This window comes from Toxotes jaculatrix, chromosome 6, assembly GCF_017976425.1.
Source record: "Toxotes jaculatrix isolate fToxJac2 chromosome 6, fToxJac2.pri, whole genome shotgun sequence".
Classification (NCBI taxonomy): domain Eukaryota; kingdom Metazoa; phylum Chordata; class Actinopteri; family Toxotidae; genus Toxotes; species Toxotes jaculatrix.
In genome coordinates this window covers 16,868,067-16,884,288 of record NC_054399.1, presented here as the reverse complement: position 1 = coordinate 16,884,288, position 16,222 = coordinate 16,868,067, and the positions used below count along the sequence as shown (strand labels likewise).

The window sequence follows — 16,222 nt, the reverse complement described above, 5'->3', positions numbered from 1 at the left end:
TGGGTGTGGACTCACTCTGGCATTGGTCAACTTTTGTTTGCCCATTTTAAAAGACACATGACATCTGTGCATGAAGTTGTCCTTCATGCTTGTAGTTTGTCAATGTCTATGATATAATGATGAAATGAAAGAAGATCAAGCCACAGTTTATACAATAAAAATTAATATTATGCAGCTGCTGCAGGCATAGTGTGTATTGTGTCCGGTGGGCTGAGAGGAGACATTACTTGTCCCCAGACCTGAGTGTCACTAAAAATTTAATCTATGAAGATATTTTTTGCAATAATAAATAAGTCATGGTCTATTTAATCTTCGAAGACAGGGTATAGTGCAGTCATATTCACAGAAGAGCAATAGCCTACCTGCTGGACTGCAGAAACCTGTCTAATATGCCTGCTGCTGAAAGGATTACTGTGTTTAAAATTAAAGGTAGGTGCATACTAAATCTCTTTAAATAAACGAAGAAGAGAACAGGAATTACTAGCATTTGTGTGACCACATGAATGGGCCTGTAATCAATTAAGTAATGTTATCAATGGAAGCCATGCATTTTTTTTTTGTCTGTGTTTTGCCTTAATTTCGCCAAGCAGATTCTATTTCTGGCACCAATTTGAAGCTGGGCTGTTGGCAGAGGTCACTGTAGGGCGATAAATATAAATTTCTCCCGAAGGACGACGAGAGTGCATGACATGCATGCATGAAAAATTACTGGTTTGTTTCCAGGAAACTCCTGTGGGGTTTCTAAAGCCATCAAGTGGACTGACTGTGCAAGACGTAGGATTCAAATCATGACTTGTCTAACTTTATTAGAAGATACCCTATTGTGTTTCTCATGACGTAATTTCCTCAGAAGTCAAACAATTTTGCTGAGGCTACAATCCAGATAAAATTAAGACTACCATTATTGGAAGGGGCGTGTGTGTGTGTGTGTCTCAGCCCCCCTCCCCCGCCCTCCCTCTCTTTGTCCCTCCTCTATAGTCGTCGGAGGAGCGCTCTCCATCTAGCCGCGCATCCTGCTCTAGAGTACCAACAGGATGATCCGCTGCTGCACCGTCACCGACAACCTTCACTTCACTTTCACACTCATTTAACCCTTCACTTGGACCCCCGCACTACCCCCATGCTTTGCCCTCCTCCTGAGATGCGATACCGCAGCACAATTTCCCGGAGAATATCTTTATCTTCCGTCGCTCCTCACTGATAGAGAGCATGCCCGACACGGGGACGGCAACTGCAGGCGCTGCAGCCGCGGCGGCCGCCAGTGGTGCGACCACCGTCGGCGACGGCCCCGAGAGCTCCCGGCACCGACACCGAGCGCAGCAAGGAGACGCGGAGAGGCCGGAGCCGGGCGCTGCTGCACCACAAACCTCCTCCGGTGTGCTGGGTGAGTCAGTAGTGCCTCTTTCCCTTTGGACGATGCGGTTTAGGAAGCGTATAAAGGAAGAGAGGACAGGTGAACGTGATGCTGGGAAACGAGACGTGCGCCGCACCATGAGACACCTCGAGCTACCGTTCTTTTGTCTCCACGAGGGCGTCCCAAAATTACCTATTGATCCGACTATAGGCCTGTAAATAATGGCTTTGACGTGTATTGCATGTTCAGCAAGGCAGCAGCTTTTCAAAAATAATTGATGCTACATCCTTTCTTTAGGAAAATGGCTACGTTTTGGCACATCCTAGTGTCTGGTTTTGACCTTATTCTCGCTTATTGCCTATCAGCCTTCCTCCTGTCATCACAAGCCACAGTGTTCCTATGGGCAATTGTAGTCATTGCTGCTATAGTTTTCCACAGCATCCTTATAAAGGCTGCTAGTAGACAATGATTGGCTGTTAGTTTTATTAAAGGGGTTTCGGTCCAGCCCTGTAGCATGTGTGAGATCTGCCAGCCTTTCCTCATGGCAATCAGATGTTTAATACTTCGTTATGTCTTCCAGTGATTTCCAAACTATTGGAAACTAACTAGAGTGCTGCTGACTACTTCCACTTTATTTCCTCAGTAGCAGTTTCCATGCTGTTGGATAACAGGGCAGGTGCATGTTTTGTCATTTTAATGAGGGTTAAGCCATAAAGGGTGCCCTTCTCATAATAATATGCCCATAATTTGTTCCTCAGTGTGTGTATGTGTGTGTTTTATACCTCCTTACATTTAATCATATTTTTCTTTTCAGTGCTGTCCCTGTATTATCTCTTAGGGTAACCCAAAATTATGACATTAAAAACCGCTTAGAAAGGGTAAGCAGGACAAACTTGTTTTCTGTTTACACTCCACAACACTGATAGTGGATTTGAATAGACCATATCATAGTTATCTCGTCGGAAGAATTGCGTGAGGCTATTTTTGGAACAGACTTACAATATTAGCCCGGGTAGAGAGCCTCAGTTGCCGAGCCAGGGTTGTTTTCCTGTGTGCAGGGTGCACAGGCAGCCCCTGTGCTCCCTGTGAGTACTGCTGCAGAGTGATGCAGTGGGCTGTCAGTGTTTCAGCGCTCCTTTCCACACTTGGTCGAGGTAACCTGAGCAGGCTTCTGCTGACTGGAAGGGCAGCCTGATGTCATCCTGTTGAGAGGGTGGCACCCAGTTCAGGTCCTTGAATGGCTTACAGAATAGAAGAATTAGTTCAATTTTACAGTTACTCCATTAGGTAGGAGCAGTATAGGGACAAAGAGAGGGACTGGGAGTCTAAAAATTCAATGGTTGAGGAAGATAGCAAACACGTACTCTCATAAGAGGCACCAGGCACCAGACTCTTAATAAATGGGGGTTAGTGGTTTAAAATGTATAGAGATGAGTATTGAACTGCAATGCTTTTTTGTTGTTGACCGAAACATATCTGTATCCAAATCTGTTAAGTGCTGAAAGCTTGTATTATGTGCCTGGTTAGACTCATAATCCTACACCTTAGTCTTTGATCAGATATTTCCTGACCTGAAGTCAGAGGTTTGGTATGGTCTTGTATGTCTCCATGTGTTTTAGACATTTAACATTTAAGATGTTAATATATTAGGGTATCAGTACAAAAAACTCATGTTTCAGGATCACCTATTTTGTGTGAAAGTGCTGTCAGACTCAAGTAGCTCCTCCTCCCTTTCCTTTAGTTTTCTTGAAGAATATTATGTCTGACAGTGAATGTGTAGGTTACAACCTTAGGGACTGTAAAAGTCTGAACTGACAATGAGGACCACATGCATCCCAGACAATAAAACAACTTTTTGTCAAATTAATCAACATCACAGTTGAACAGTTGTGCTGTTGCGAAGTATCAAAAGTAGGTTGTGTATCAGCAGTGGCTGTCTGGCCATCTTGAAACTTCTTGCTCCCACTTGTCTCTTTCCTTGCATGGGTCATGAGAGAGAAGAATTGGGTTTGGGGACGTCAGTGGGATTAGCATGATATCACATAACCGCCCTCACATGTGTCAGTGTCAGTCAGCTCGCGCAGCAGCAAGTCAGGGTGATTTCTCCATGCAGCTGAGATTTTGGTTGCAGCCTATAAGGATTTTCCTCGCTGGGGGCTTGGATGCTCAATTGTCTTCTTCATGCCTCCACCATATTTTCCTAATCCCTCCACAGGCGACTGGAATGACTTTGATCCTTTCAGCCATCTTCCTTTATGGCTCCAACACTCACATTTCAAAGATTAATTAAGCGCCCATCATTAGTGAAAGCAGTGTAAAAGTCTCACCAATTAGTTTGTGTTCCCTTTGAGGCCAGTGTTGATAAGATTCTGTGTTACAGAAATCAGGTCATGTAATTTGTGGTTGCCCAGTCAGCCAGCACAGAGGCTTAGGATTTAGGACATTTGTAAGGATATATGGCGAGATTCATTCTTGCTTTGAAAAATATACAATGATAATTGGTTGCATCCTGTAAATCTGATCTGATTTAAAATTGCTCTGTTTTACTTCAAATGCCATTTTTACTTTTATTCTATATTGTATGTTCAGGTTTAATTCACAGTAAGTGCTTTTCATCGTGGCGTTGCAACTTGGGGCTTAATGAGATGTAGTGATGACAACTGTATAGTTTCTCGCATCAGGACATGCTTCAAAATACACAGTAATTAATGTGTTGTAGCGTCATGTATGGCTGTTGTTCACAACTTCCCTGACACCAGCCCTTAATTGCCTATTGCAAAACATTTCATGATTAAAATTTGTGTCACACTGTGATTCCAGGATAATCAGTGTCATTGACTAATTAACTAACTAGTTTTTTAGCTCAGTATCTGCTACAGAATACGAATTAGACTTTGCTGTATGGAACACTGAAGAGTCAGCAGGCTTTGTGTTTCAAGTCAGTCTAAAACTATTGTTTGAAACCCTTTTTTCACCCTTGTTCTGATCTGAAAGGGCAAGTCTGTTCCGAGACAGCGGTAAGATCTGAAGGGTCCATTTTTATCTATGTAAACTTATTTAACTTCATCCTTGATGCTTGGCATTAATAAATGCACTTTACAGTCTGCAAAATGCATGAGAAAAATGTATTAGGCAGGGATCTGCACTCATCCATAGACTCCTGGCCAGGGCTCTGCTCTCTCGCTCTCACTGCCTCTTAAGCAAGTAGAATTCCTCAGCTTTGCTTCAGACAGATTTAGTCAGGTTCAGTGTCACACAGGTTGCTTTAAATACAGCAGCGTAAGGCAGGAAAGTGATGAGAGGAAAAAACACAGATTTCCTAAAAGAAGAGCTGTTTTCTTGTAGCAGCAGACAGACTGAACCGTTGGTTTTGTGCCCTCCCACAGCTTCATAAATGAAGGAGCTGATGAATGTAATGCAGTGTGATATAATGACAGCAGTATGTTGTGGCTAATGACTCTGAACTTAATGTCTCTTTCTCTGGATGTTGGATCTCACTCTTATTCATTGCATGCTGCACAGAGATATATTTCCTGTTCTCCTTCTCTTCTCTCCTTCTAGAGTGAGCCCCGAGCTGCACATTAGCTGCAGCAGTGATCGAGGAACGTGCGGTGACCTTGCTGTTAGTAATATTGGAGCTTTATTAACCTTGACCTGATCGGTCAAACAAACAACTGATGGATTACTTTGGGGAACCAGCTTTTGATGGGGGATGACGTTTCATGTTAGACTTAAGCCAGGTCATAAAATGAAGTGGCCAGGTCTATACTGTGATAACATTTCATATATATTATGAGCCACTTGCCTTAAATTTGAGATCATTACAATGAAGTGGGTTCTGTTCAGAAAGTGGTAAACTCTGCAGTTAGTGCGGCAATCATTTTCATTGACTTTCTGTTGTTGATGTTTGTGTGGTTGGTACTTGTCTCCCCTATTTGTAGGCATAATAGCTTTATGAGCTCATGCTAATCATCCAAACTGTTTTTGTTTTACTGCAAAAAACAAAAGATTTCTCATAGATTTCTCATCTTATGTTGTTGCGAGGATTAGGGATGCATCGATCCAGTAGGCCAGATCGGCACTGATGCCAATCTGATTTTATAAAGTGGATTGAGTAATTAGTGATCCAAATGAATAGAGTTTCTTCATCAATGTCAAAATTCTGTTTCCGGTATCAGTTACAGTCATTCAATCATGGTGGGCTGATGACTCAGTTTTTAGTGCCGCTTCAGGCCTTGATCTTGTGTTATCTTTCATAAAAATGATCCCAATCAGCCGTGAGGTTTGGCTTGAATACCATGACTCAGTGTCTGAAAGGTTGGATCACTGAGTTGTTTAGTCACAAGATCCAGGGAAATGTTTCTTGCATAAAATAAGAGACTGAGAGCCGCGCGGTCTGTTGAATTCATATTCGCTCCGTGGTGGATCGGGGCTGCACACCTTGTCCAACAGCTGTGCCTTTCTTGTTACCTGATTCTTGCTGCATGTACCACCTGTACTATCAGACACCTTCAGGGGATGGCTTCCCCCGGTAACTATGCAGCTGTGGAGACACCTACTGTATATCAACAACCGTTAGATGTGGGATGTTTTAGGAAGTTACAAACACTCCCTGAGTTGTGATAAACCATCTGCCTTGCAAGTGGTGATTCACTTGCCCTAGATTCTGAAGTTTTTAATGGTTTAATCATATCATCCATAATGCCTCTTTGCCTCTAGCCAACCATCTTCTAAATCCTCATTCATGCCCTCTGGACGTTTACACTTTTCCGTTTATAGCCATGAAGATTATCAAACTGTAAGCAGAAAACGATAATGCACACTCCAGAGCTTAATGCATTCCAAGCACAGAAAGAGAGGGTGCTCCTGGTGTTGCCTGTCTCCTGCCTTGTGTGGAGGCAGTGACATGTTGCAGAGACCTTATCGGTGAGTTTAGGCTCCATTCTCTGTGATCTAAGCGGAGTCAATAACCACCCTCCTCCGGTGTGTGACTGATATTGCGTTCCTGGAGGAAAAAGTAGGGTTGAAGTGCATTCGGTCACCCTGTCCTTTATACTTTCTGACTGTACTTACTAGGCCTGGATTTCATTTCTTTCTTTTTTTTTTTTTTGGTAGTTGCTAAGCAAAGCCAGGAGAAATACAATGACCATGGTGAAGAATGCTGTTTTTAGCCTCAGTCTTAGGGCATTGCTCCACATTAGCCACTCTGCAGCCTCTAGAGAAAGCTAAAGGGCTATGAAAGTGTAACGTACAACACATGGGGGAGAAAGGCTCTTTCTCCTGCAGCTACTAACTAGACACATTATCCATGTCAGTGCTACCACAGAGCCAGTCAATGAAAAGCAAGGGAGTTTTAAATCACCATCTGTCTGTAATGTGGGTCTTGGTCCTCTCTGTTGTTCTTGTTTTACTCTTAATGCTCTCCTGTGAGTCATTTTGTTTAGCCACTATACTTTTGATTTGTTTGGTAGGTAAAGCATTGCAATCAGACCTCATCATCTTCTCCTCATTACCCTGTGTAGCAGGCTGAATGTCAGAGTTAAACTTTAGTAGAATGCAGCACATTCTGTGTATTCACAGTAATACACACTCAAAAATACTGCAGTGCACTCTGGCTTTCTCTGATGATGACTGCATAGCTCAGGAGTCATTCCTCTATTGCTTTTCTCTTTTAATTCTAATCTTCACCCTCTTTTTCTGGCATTGTTTTGTTTGGTAAGAGTGTAGTGCTAGAAGGGAGCTTATTTGGTGTATATGAAGAACAGAATCAATGTTCATCAGCCTCTACTCTTTATTGCTGACGGTGTAAAGAGAGAGTAACTTATTTGTAGCTCTGTAATAAGAAAGAAAAATTCTTTCTGCTTGTGTATCAGCATCAAGCCCACACCTGTAGACAAAGAAGAGTCTGGCAGAAGGTTCTGCCAGACTCTTTTAACTGTCAAAAACCATCTATGGAGCCAAGGACTAGCCATGTCAAAGAATATAGTTTGGGGTATTATGACAAGAATCAATGATGCATTAATCTCTGCAGTATATAAAATGTATAAAAAGTCACAGTTGATTCAATGTGTGCATAATACCTTTATATATACAGGTAGTGTGATTGAACATACTGCTTTTCTGAGATCTATGTTGGAGAGCCATACCACTGCTGATGACTACTTTAGTCTAAATTATCCATCCAATTTGTATATTATTAAAGCAATTCAATGTCAGAAATATTTAGGATATACAAAGTGCTTCAAAAGCCTGTCTTATATGCAAAAATATCTTTTAAAAAAAAATCAAGACATTTTGTGACACCTGAGAACAACTGACACAAGTGACACTACTTTATTAAATGACAAAAGTGACATTGCTAAAGGATTTCACCTCAGGTTAGCCCTTTTTCAAATCCAGTTTTCCTCCTTTATTTAGCTGCATCATGTTTACACTGTGTGAAATTTTCAATGCCTGTGTTTTAATGGCTTCACAGTTCTATCGAATTGAAATGTTCTTATTGTCTTGTACATTATTTCATACACATTTCTCCCAAATTCAGCCTGACATAATTGGTGTCTCTGAAAACACTCGGATCTTCACTAGAATGTAAAATAAAGTTCTGTGGGATCAAGCAAAGCTTGAATGCTCAGCATGAGTTTGACTGATGGTTGAAGAGGCTGGAGTGTGTAATTAGAACTGAGGTAGTTTTCAATCTTCTGCTTTTGGTTTACATCTTTTGTTCCTTGTCTGAAAAGCCTAGTCAGATTCTGGCTCCTGCCATTAATAACAATTTGAATGTGGTGAAAGTCTGTCCACAGCTGAGGGGGAACATTCTGTTCCAACTCACATATTTGCACATCGCCAATGTTGACTGATGAAAACCTACAACAGTAAAGCACAGGCCGTCTCATATATTTTCCCTGTCTTTAACCCCCTGTTTCTTTTCCCCTTGCCTTTTTATTTACTGTATAGTCCACACCATCACACATAAAAGAACATCTACTTTATGCGTCATCTACAGCATCATGTCTTTTTTGTTAGTTACACATCTTTTTGTCAAATGGTCAGAAAAACAGGACTTTGGTATTCTGTTATTCTTGCTGCGGCTCCTGCTCAATTCCCTTGGCAAAGTGCTATGAGAAGACTGTGATTGTGCAGTGTTTCTGATGATGCCTGAAGAAATTGGCTGTCAAGGAAAATAAACCACTTTGCCACTGCTGTAACACCAGTATTTGCATTTGAGAGAGAAATATGTCCAGTTTTTCACTTTCCTCTTGATCAGTGTTTATTGAAGCATAAGAGTCAACAGCCTGTTGTTTGTGCGAAGGTCTTTGAGTGTGACTGTCTCCATTCAAATAGAGAAAAGTAATTAATTTGCCTCTTTTTTTTTAAAGGAGGCTTCACCAACTTAAAGATGCAGTGACTTTGAAAAACTAAAAATCAGTTGCTCCAGTTGAGGTTGAATTTGCTCGGTCTTGCAGATTAATCAGTCATTGTGTCTCTACCACTCTACCACGCCTCATTTCCATTTTGTTATATTTGTTATAGTGTTACTGACCTTTCGAACGCTCCCCTGTAGAAACTCCAGCGCTAAATAAACGAGCATGAAATGCTGCATAGGTCTTCCTCAAGCTTCTTTTTGAAAGGCTTGAGAAATCAAAGCCGGATAAGTCATTAATAAATGTCTTCCTCTGCTTGTCATTGAGCGGGAGAGGAAATGGGAGGAATGGTGTAGTAATGTACAATAATCACTGGTTCCTCTGGGCATTGATCTGACTCAGATCCTCCCTCCCATCTTTCCTGTCCAGGAATAGAATATCGTAGCATCGCACAGATCGGTCATTCCATAACCATCAGACTGACTGCCTCACTGCTACTGTATCTTCTCCCTAAATTGACTCTTCTATTATCCTTTCTTCCTCAATTGCCATAGTGCCCAGCCTTATTTCAGATGTGTGTAGAAATACCCAGTTTGCCTGACGTTTATTGGAATGTCTCACTACACCAGAGTTCCTGATTATAATGATCATAGGTATGAAAGACCTCCACTGGCACAAACCGGATCCCTTCAAAGTTGAGGAAAGTAGTCTCATTCCTATATTTCTTGCCATAATTCAATTAACCGTCACTAAATAGTTGTGAGCTCAACTTTCCTAGACAAAGGACTGAGTCTCTCTGAAATGATGGCTAGGTGTGGGCCTGGTGCAGTCAGTCAGATGTACAGTAACAGGCCTACATTAGATACTAACGCTCTCTGTTAAAGCTGCTTAAAAATGTATGAGTCTGTTTTCTCTGAGTTGGTAGGTCCTCCGTATGACCCTTTGTGTTCTCTGGATAAGAGAAACACTTGTCATACAGCAGGCCCTGCACTATAATGCAGGCCTGCTGCCTTCAGGTAAAACTTTAAACGTATTAGAAATAGTGGCATATTTTGGGCAGTGTGTTGTATATTTGCTTTCTTGTTGCAAGTTAAATGAGAAGAACGATTGCATTGTCATGTCTGCATGTTTAAAATGAACCTATAGCCAGTAGCCACTTAGCTTAGCTTAGCGTAAACACTGGAAACATGGGTAAACAGCAAGCATTGCTCCACCTACCAACATCTGTAAGGCTCAATCTACTTAACATGTGTTTCATGTTTGTTTAGAGTGGTGCCAGTTTTCTCACCTAAAGAGTAAGTGTGTTTCCCAAAATGTCAAATTGTCCCTTTAAGATGTTAGCAAATCCATTTTAAATTTGCTTTGTTTTTTCATAGTATAAAAGTTATCAAACATGTTACCTTTCAAAAAGGCTATGGAGCTACAGTTACCTTAAACGTGCTCCATACAACACAGAAGTGCCCACTTATCTGTTTTCATGCTGTTGCTGTGTGTAATTCATGTCCCTTTGTTCTGTGTGTTCATCAGACAGCCCTTTCCCCACTATGACAGTTGCCCACTGCTCAACAAGAAAGTCTGTTTGCTCCACAAAGGCAGCTATTCACTCCACCACATCATCATCACCACTCGCTTATTCATAATTTGTAATCCTCCACCCGACAATGCTCAATTCAGCCCGTTAGATAACCAGTCAGTGGTTGTCTGAAGGAGTAGTCAGCATCGACCGGGCATGAAAGGATTTAACACTGGCTTCCGTTCATGATTATTACCTGACTGAATAGCACACAACATCATTTTCCTCATTTAACCCCAGCTGTATAGCAGATATGACAGCTCTTTGCTTCTTCACTGAGGTAGCTCACCCAAATTAACCAGCTACCCTAGAATGAACCACCGATTAGCCTACTTGGCAGAAAGAAAGAGAGAGTGGGAAATGAAGGAGGCAGATTTAGTGAAACTAAGTGGGGAGCGGAGGCGAAAAGTGATGTAAAGGAGAGAAAGAAGAGAATATGGGGAAAAGTGATGCTTCAACTATTCTGTTGCGTGAGCACTATGGCTCTCTTCTTCCTACATGGTCCTGCCTCGTCCTTCCCTTGGCTCTCAGCCACGGGTGGCTCCGGTGTCACATGTAATCTTTGTTATTTTGAAGCCAAGGACGAGTCCCTATTATCCTCCCTGCACCCGTTAATGAGGAAACCAGAGTTCTGACATCCACCAGCACTGACAACTTCATCCCATTTGTGACACAGGCAGAACAGACGTTTACTATCTGCCTCCTGTGGAAAAACAGTCCTCTTCTCATTATACAGGTTCTCTTATCTCAGAACAGGTCTCCCTTGCGATGTTCTTAGCCATGCTACGCTATCAGGGATGGCAATATCATTCGGCCAGCCAGTCCACCACTTTCATGTTTGATATATGAGGAATTTCCAACAGCTACATTATCTCTCACAAGTTTTGACAAACATGGCTGTAAAGCTGCCTTCTCTGGGAGTTGTATTTGTAATTAAAATCCAACATTAACTCAAACAATTCAGCTAATTTAAAAGGAACTGAACACTTTGTTTTGTATCATCTTAATTAAGATGATGAACATGGTTAACATTATACGTGCTATACATCAGCATGCTAGTTTTGCCAGTGAGAGTATGTCAGCATGCTGATGTACAAACTCAGAGTCACTAGCATGGCTGTAGACCCTGAGTCACGTTTCTCTTTCAGCTACTGCTCTAAATTAAAAATACATTTTATTTTCCTTTGGAGGACTACACTGAAGCAGTGCTGTGTTTGTTATAATTGAGATAAATGTCATGCAAGGCCTGTCTCAGCAGTATTTACTAATGGCTGAAGAAAGAAGTTTGTTAATTAGAAGCAGGCCTGATTGCAGGCTGATTGCAAAACAGCTTTGAGACCTACAGGAAACCAGTTTTGATTATATGATTTTCAAAAATGCATAACACAGCTAATAAAAGAACCTTTCTATCTGTAGCTTGTCTTTGAAAGGAAACTTACACAATGATCTGCGTTTGCCTGCAGTTCTTTCAATGGCGAGAGATGGTTTTTGGGAATGCTGCTTCTAATGACTGAAATAAAGCTTTTGCAGAAAACACTGTTGTGTTAGTGCTTGGCTATTGAAGCCTCGCCACTGTGCTGACCCAGGTTTATTTGTATCACTATCAAGCATTTCCCCCTCTTCTTTCCCTCTGCCTAGTTTGAAGACATCATGCATAGAAGCTCCATGTACACAAAGATGACAAATACCTCTTGAGACAGTCTGAGTGAGAGGGAAGAGGAGAGCTGAGAGGGAGAAAGAGATAAAAAAAAAAAAAAGGAAAGCAAGGAGAGACGGAGAGACTGAAAGATTCAGCCCGGGAGGGCTAAAAGAGAGGATCTGGATGAGAGAGAGAGGCAGGGATGGTAGTGGCAAAAAGATATAAAGAGAAAGAAAGAGTCTTAGAGGGCTATAGTGTGGAAGAGAGGAGCAGGCTGAGGTGAAAGAAAGCAAAGAGAGACAGGAGGAGTGCTCTGCTGCAGTGGGAAGAGGGGCTTTCATATCATCTCAAACACATCAGAATGTGCAGCTGCCAGTGGGAAAGAAAGATGCAATGTGGAGCTGGCCATGTTTGTCGGCTTGGTGCCTGAACGTATGCAGACTGTGTATAGTACCTTGCCTTGGGTGGGTGAAGTGAGGTGGCCATTGCGACAAGCAATAAAGTGAGTCAGTGTTAGGAAGTTGGAGAAAGCAGGAGAGAGGAAGAAGTGGTAGAAAGAGAAAGGAACAGGTAAGAGGAGAGGTGGTTTATGGTTTGTATTTTTCCCTCAAGACATGTAGGCTGCAGCTGCAGAACCCACAGCTCAATTCACATAACCTTCACAGTTGGAAGGGTCTGATTTGGCATTTATTTCAGACATTTCAGCTGCATGATTTGATGACTCAGTATGCAGACTGTTGTTGCCCCTCTGTATACTGTATGCATATATGCAGAGATGTGATGTTTCTTGTTTCTGTTTGCTTGTCTGCATGTGTCTTAGTGTGTGCCTGTATCTGAATCTGGGTGTTTTTGTAGACAGGTGTGGAGCTGGAAACAGGTTTTAAAGGGCACCGTCTGTCAGTAGTGTAACTGTGTGTGGACAGGATGGCGACAGAGATGATTCTAATTAAGGAAATTGTCGGGTGTTTGAACCTGATTAGTCTCTGTCCCACTTACTGATGTAATCGTTCTAATAGGGTCATTTGTTTCATTCACACAGTACACGTGACAATGGAAATGTTGTCTGTCTGTTTTATTGTTTGCAATCCACCCTCTGTGTCTGCTGGGAGTTCTGTCAGTCTCTCTGCCTTTATTACGTTATGGCTGTGTGTTTGAGTCTGTCTTTCTCTTTTTGTTAGACTTAAGTTAAATAAGAGTCAAACTTCAAAATTACTTGGTGCTACAAAGATATAAATCCACCAAGGAAATACATGCTGCTGCCAGGCATATGTAGCAAAGGCATCTTTTTCTGGACGTGCATTTGAAAGTACCAATCCTCAGCATCATATCAGTGCAGTAAATCTGCACGGAAGGCCTCAGAAAGTCAGAAGGGGAAACAGTTTGGCTCACAAATAATGCCAGTTGTTTGTCAGCTTTAAGATGCCTCTGTCAATAGCTGGTCCACGACAAGCAAAGGAAAAGTATTTTAGTATTTTGTTTATTTTTACCTGAAGTGAACATAAGTTGAAGCATAAATCAGTTTCACATTTTGTTAACCACATTTGTTATTCTGCCTACACACTGCTTTCATGATGTCAAGTGTGAATTATGATTTTTGTTTCACTTTAATGTAGTGTGTACAATGACAGAAAAAGGCTTTCATCAGGTAAAGTGATCACCTGATTATACCTATAACTGTAGACCAGTGGTAGTGACTCAGCAAACATGTTGCTACCTCGTGATAAAATATTTGGTTAAACAAACAGGGAAACTTCATACCCAGTTTAAGTCCAGGGTTTCTCCCATGGATACTTAAAACATTTATCATCATTAAACACTTACCTGAAATGTATTTCTTTGTGTTGTGCACTACATGCTTATGTTGTCAACATCACTTACCTGACTGACATTCCCAACCACAGTATGTATTCTTTACAAACTTTTATTCCAGCTGCTTAAAGATTCAGCAGAAAACTTTTAATAACCTCTGCCTGACTGAGTAACATCTACAAAAGTTGACCCGAAGCCGCTTCAGCCAAGCATAAAGAGCAGCCAGGTATCAAACAGACTCACACAGCCAGTGAGGACAGTGAGTGCATCATCAAGTCTTTCCTTAAGTGTCTGTGACCTTCATTTCAGTGCTTCGCTTGAGTTTCATAACTGACTTACACCCTATTAATCCCATAATTTATATCTCAGGCTCACACACATGCACATAGACAAATACCTGCACGGTCACACACACAATAAACACCCCACAGAAATGCTTCAGAGAGCGACTCAGATCAGAGAAAGACACCCTGCTTGTTATGACTGCCTGGCTGCTGTCTGATAAGCATTAGCCCTGGAACAGTCATCTCACTGTGAAGGCCGTGAGTAATACAGGCTTTATCTGTATCACTGCTAGTCCTGGGCCAGCCTGCTCTACAGCGACCTGGTTTCTGTTACAGGGCCAAAAGGGGTTTTCAAACTCAGATATTTTCTTATTTTTGCCAATATAAATGACATTTGGGATCATTTTCCTATGTAGTTGCTAGTACATTATATACAGAGATTTAATAGACTGTCGTTTAAAAGATACATAACTGGATGGAATTTGTAAACTCCTTAAACCTGTAACTCTCACTTTGAAATACACCTTACAATACTTACACAAATTATCTGTGGCACTCGTTCTTTTCATAATGAGCTCATGAAACTGAAGGTAAACTGAGGTAAAATTAGGGAAAAGCCATCAATGCAAATTGATTATCATTTTTAAATAGAAAATGGGTCAAAAAAGGATTGTAAATAATGTGCTATCCCTTAAAATTATCTTCTGATATTTTGTTTTCACTGAACTGCACGTACCTTATATGGGAAAAAAATAGCTATAATCAGTGTTTCTGAATCACAATGAATCACATGGACTGCTTGTATGTGAAAGGTGTCACTTGTGGTGATGAACCTACACAGAATAATATACTGACTCTGTAATTCCCCTCAGCTGTACAGAGCTTTTTAGCTTTTTTCAGCTTTTTTTTTTTCTTCTGAACTTTACTGTTCTGATTCACACTAACTGCTCCCTTCAAGATGCAGCAGGCATCTAGAAACTACTTCACTGAAAGTGACAACAACCTTTACCATGGTAGCTCAGAGGTGGTTTGTTTGTGGAGTGCACCACATTCTAATATACAAACATGCAGACGCAAACCTGACAGACTGGCCCAGTCTGTGCAGTGAAGCCTTGATGGGTGACATATGAATTGCTGTTCCTGTTCAAAAACGCAACAAACACACATATGCATGCAAACCATCATCACTCAGTATTGGGGCTTATAAATTGAAGCATTGTGGAAGTGTTGAAACCAATCTGCTGGCTGTTCCAAGAGTAATGTGTGTGTGTGTGTCTGTGTGTGTCTGTGTGTGTCTGTGTGTGTCTGTGTGTCTGTGTGTCTGTGTGTGTCTGTGTGTGTCTGTGTGTGTCTGTATGTGTCTGTGTGTCTGTGTGTCTGTGTGTCTGTTTTGCCCTCAGCAAAGAATACAGGACTCATTAGAATTGCTGTCATGTCGCACTGCCTGCAGCATTTTATCCAAAGCACAGTGTAGCGGCCAGTCTGGAAGTATCTAGCAGTACCACTCAAAATTAAAAAGTACTTTGCTCTGTTTCCAATTTGACCTGTTGCGATGTTTGAAAATGTTCTTCAGAGGGGAAGAGCAGTGTGGAACCAGATAAAGTTGTCACAACCTGTTTGTAAGTACTGAAGAGTGATCCTTTAAATAGTAGTGCTACGTCCAAGTCAAGTTCTGTTTGCAGGGACAAGTCTGTAACTCCAGCATGTTGTGATTTATCTTGATAGAAAATGTAATCTTCAGCAAAATATGTTGATGGTTGAATTTAAAGAAAAGGTGGGCAAGTCTTTAGATACGATATACTGGGTAAGCCTTTTATTTTCATCTCTGTGTCCCCAGTAGCTCTAATTTATTTTTACTTTATATACATTGAACATTTTATATGCAAGCCATGGTGTTTTCCACAGAGGACATAGGGAACAAAATGAGGAAATAAAAAACTGCAGTATTTAAAGGTAATGTTTGAAAATTATTATTAAAAAGAATATTAAACTAACATAGATACAGAAGGAATAAGATTATAAATCATATAATAAAGCTGCAGAATTATTACAAAGCAGTAATACAAGGCTAATATTAAGATTTTACTACAGAAACAAGTCTTGCTTTTCTGTTTGTGTGAAACTGAAATTTGTGGAAACAACCTTTTTGCCTGTTATTGACTATGGAGATGTGTTGTATATGCTTATGCTCATTGTCTTCGC

At 41.2% G+C, this 16,222-nt stretch overlaps 1 protein-coding gene across 1 annotated transcript in view; it reads left to right on the top strand.

The window, feature by feature from the left end:
* Window positions 1–16,222, top strand: part of ano8b (anoctamin 8b) — a 40,294-nt gene that overhangs the window by 2,413 nt on the left and 21,659 nt on the right. The window contains exon 2 of the mRNA XM_041040724.1: window positions 979–1,384. Within this exon, the coding sequence (XP_040896658.1) occupies window positions 1,210–1,384 (175 nt within the window). The 5' untranslated portion in view covers window positions 979–1,209. The remainder of the gene's footprint in view (window positions 1–978; window positions 1,385–16,222) is intronic.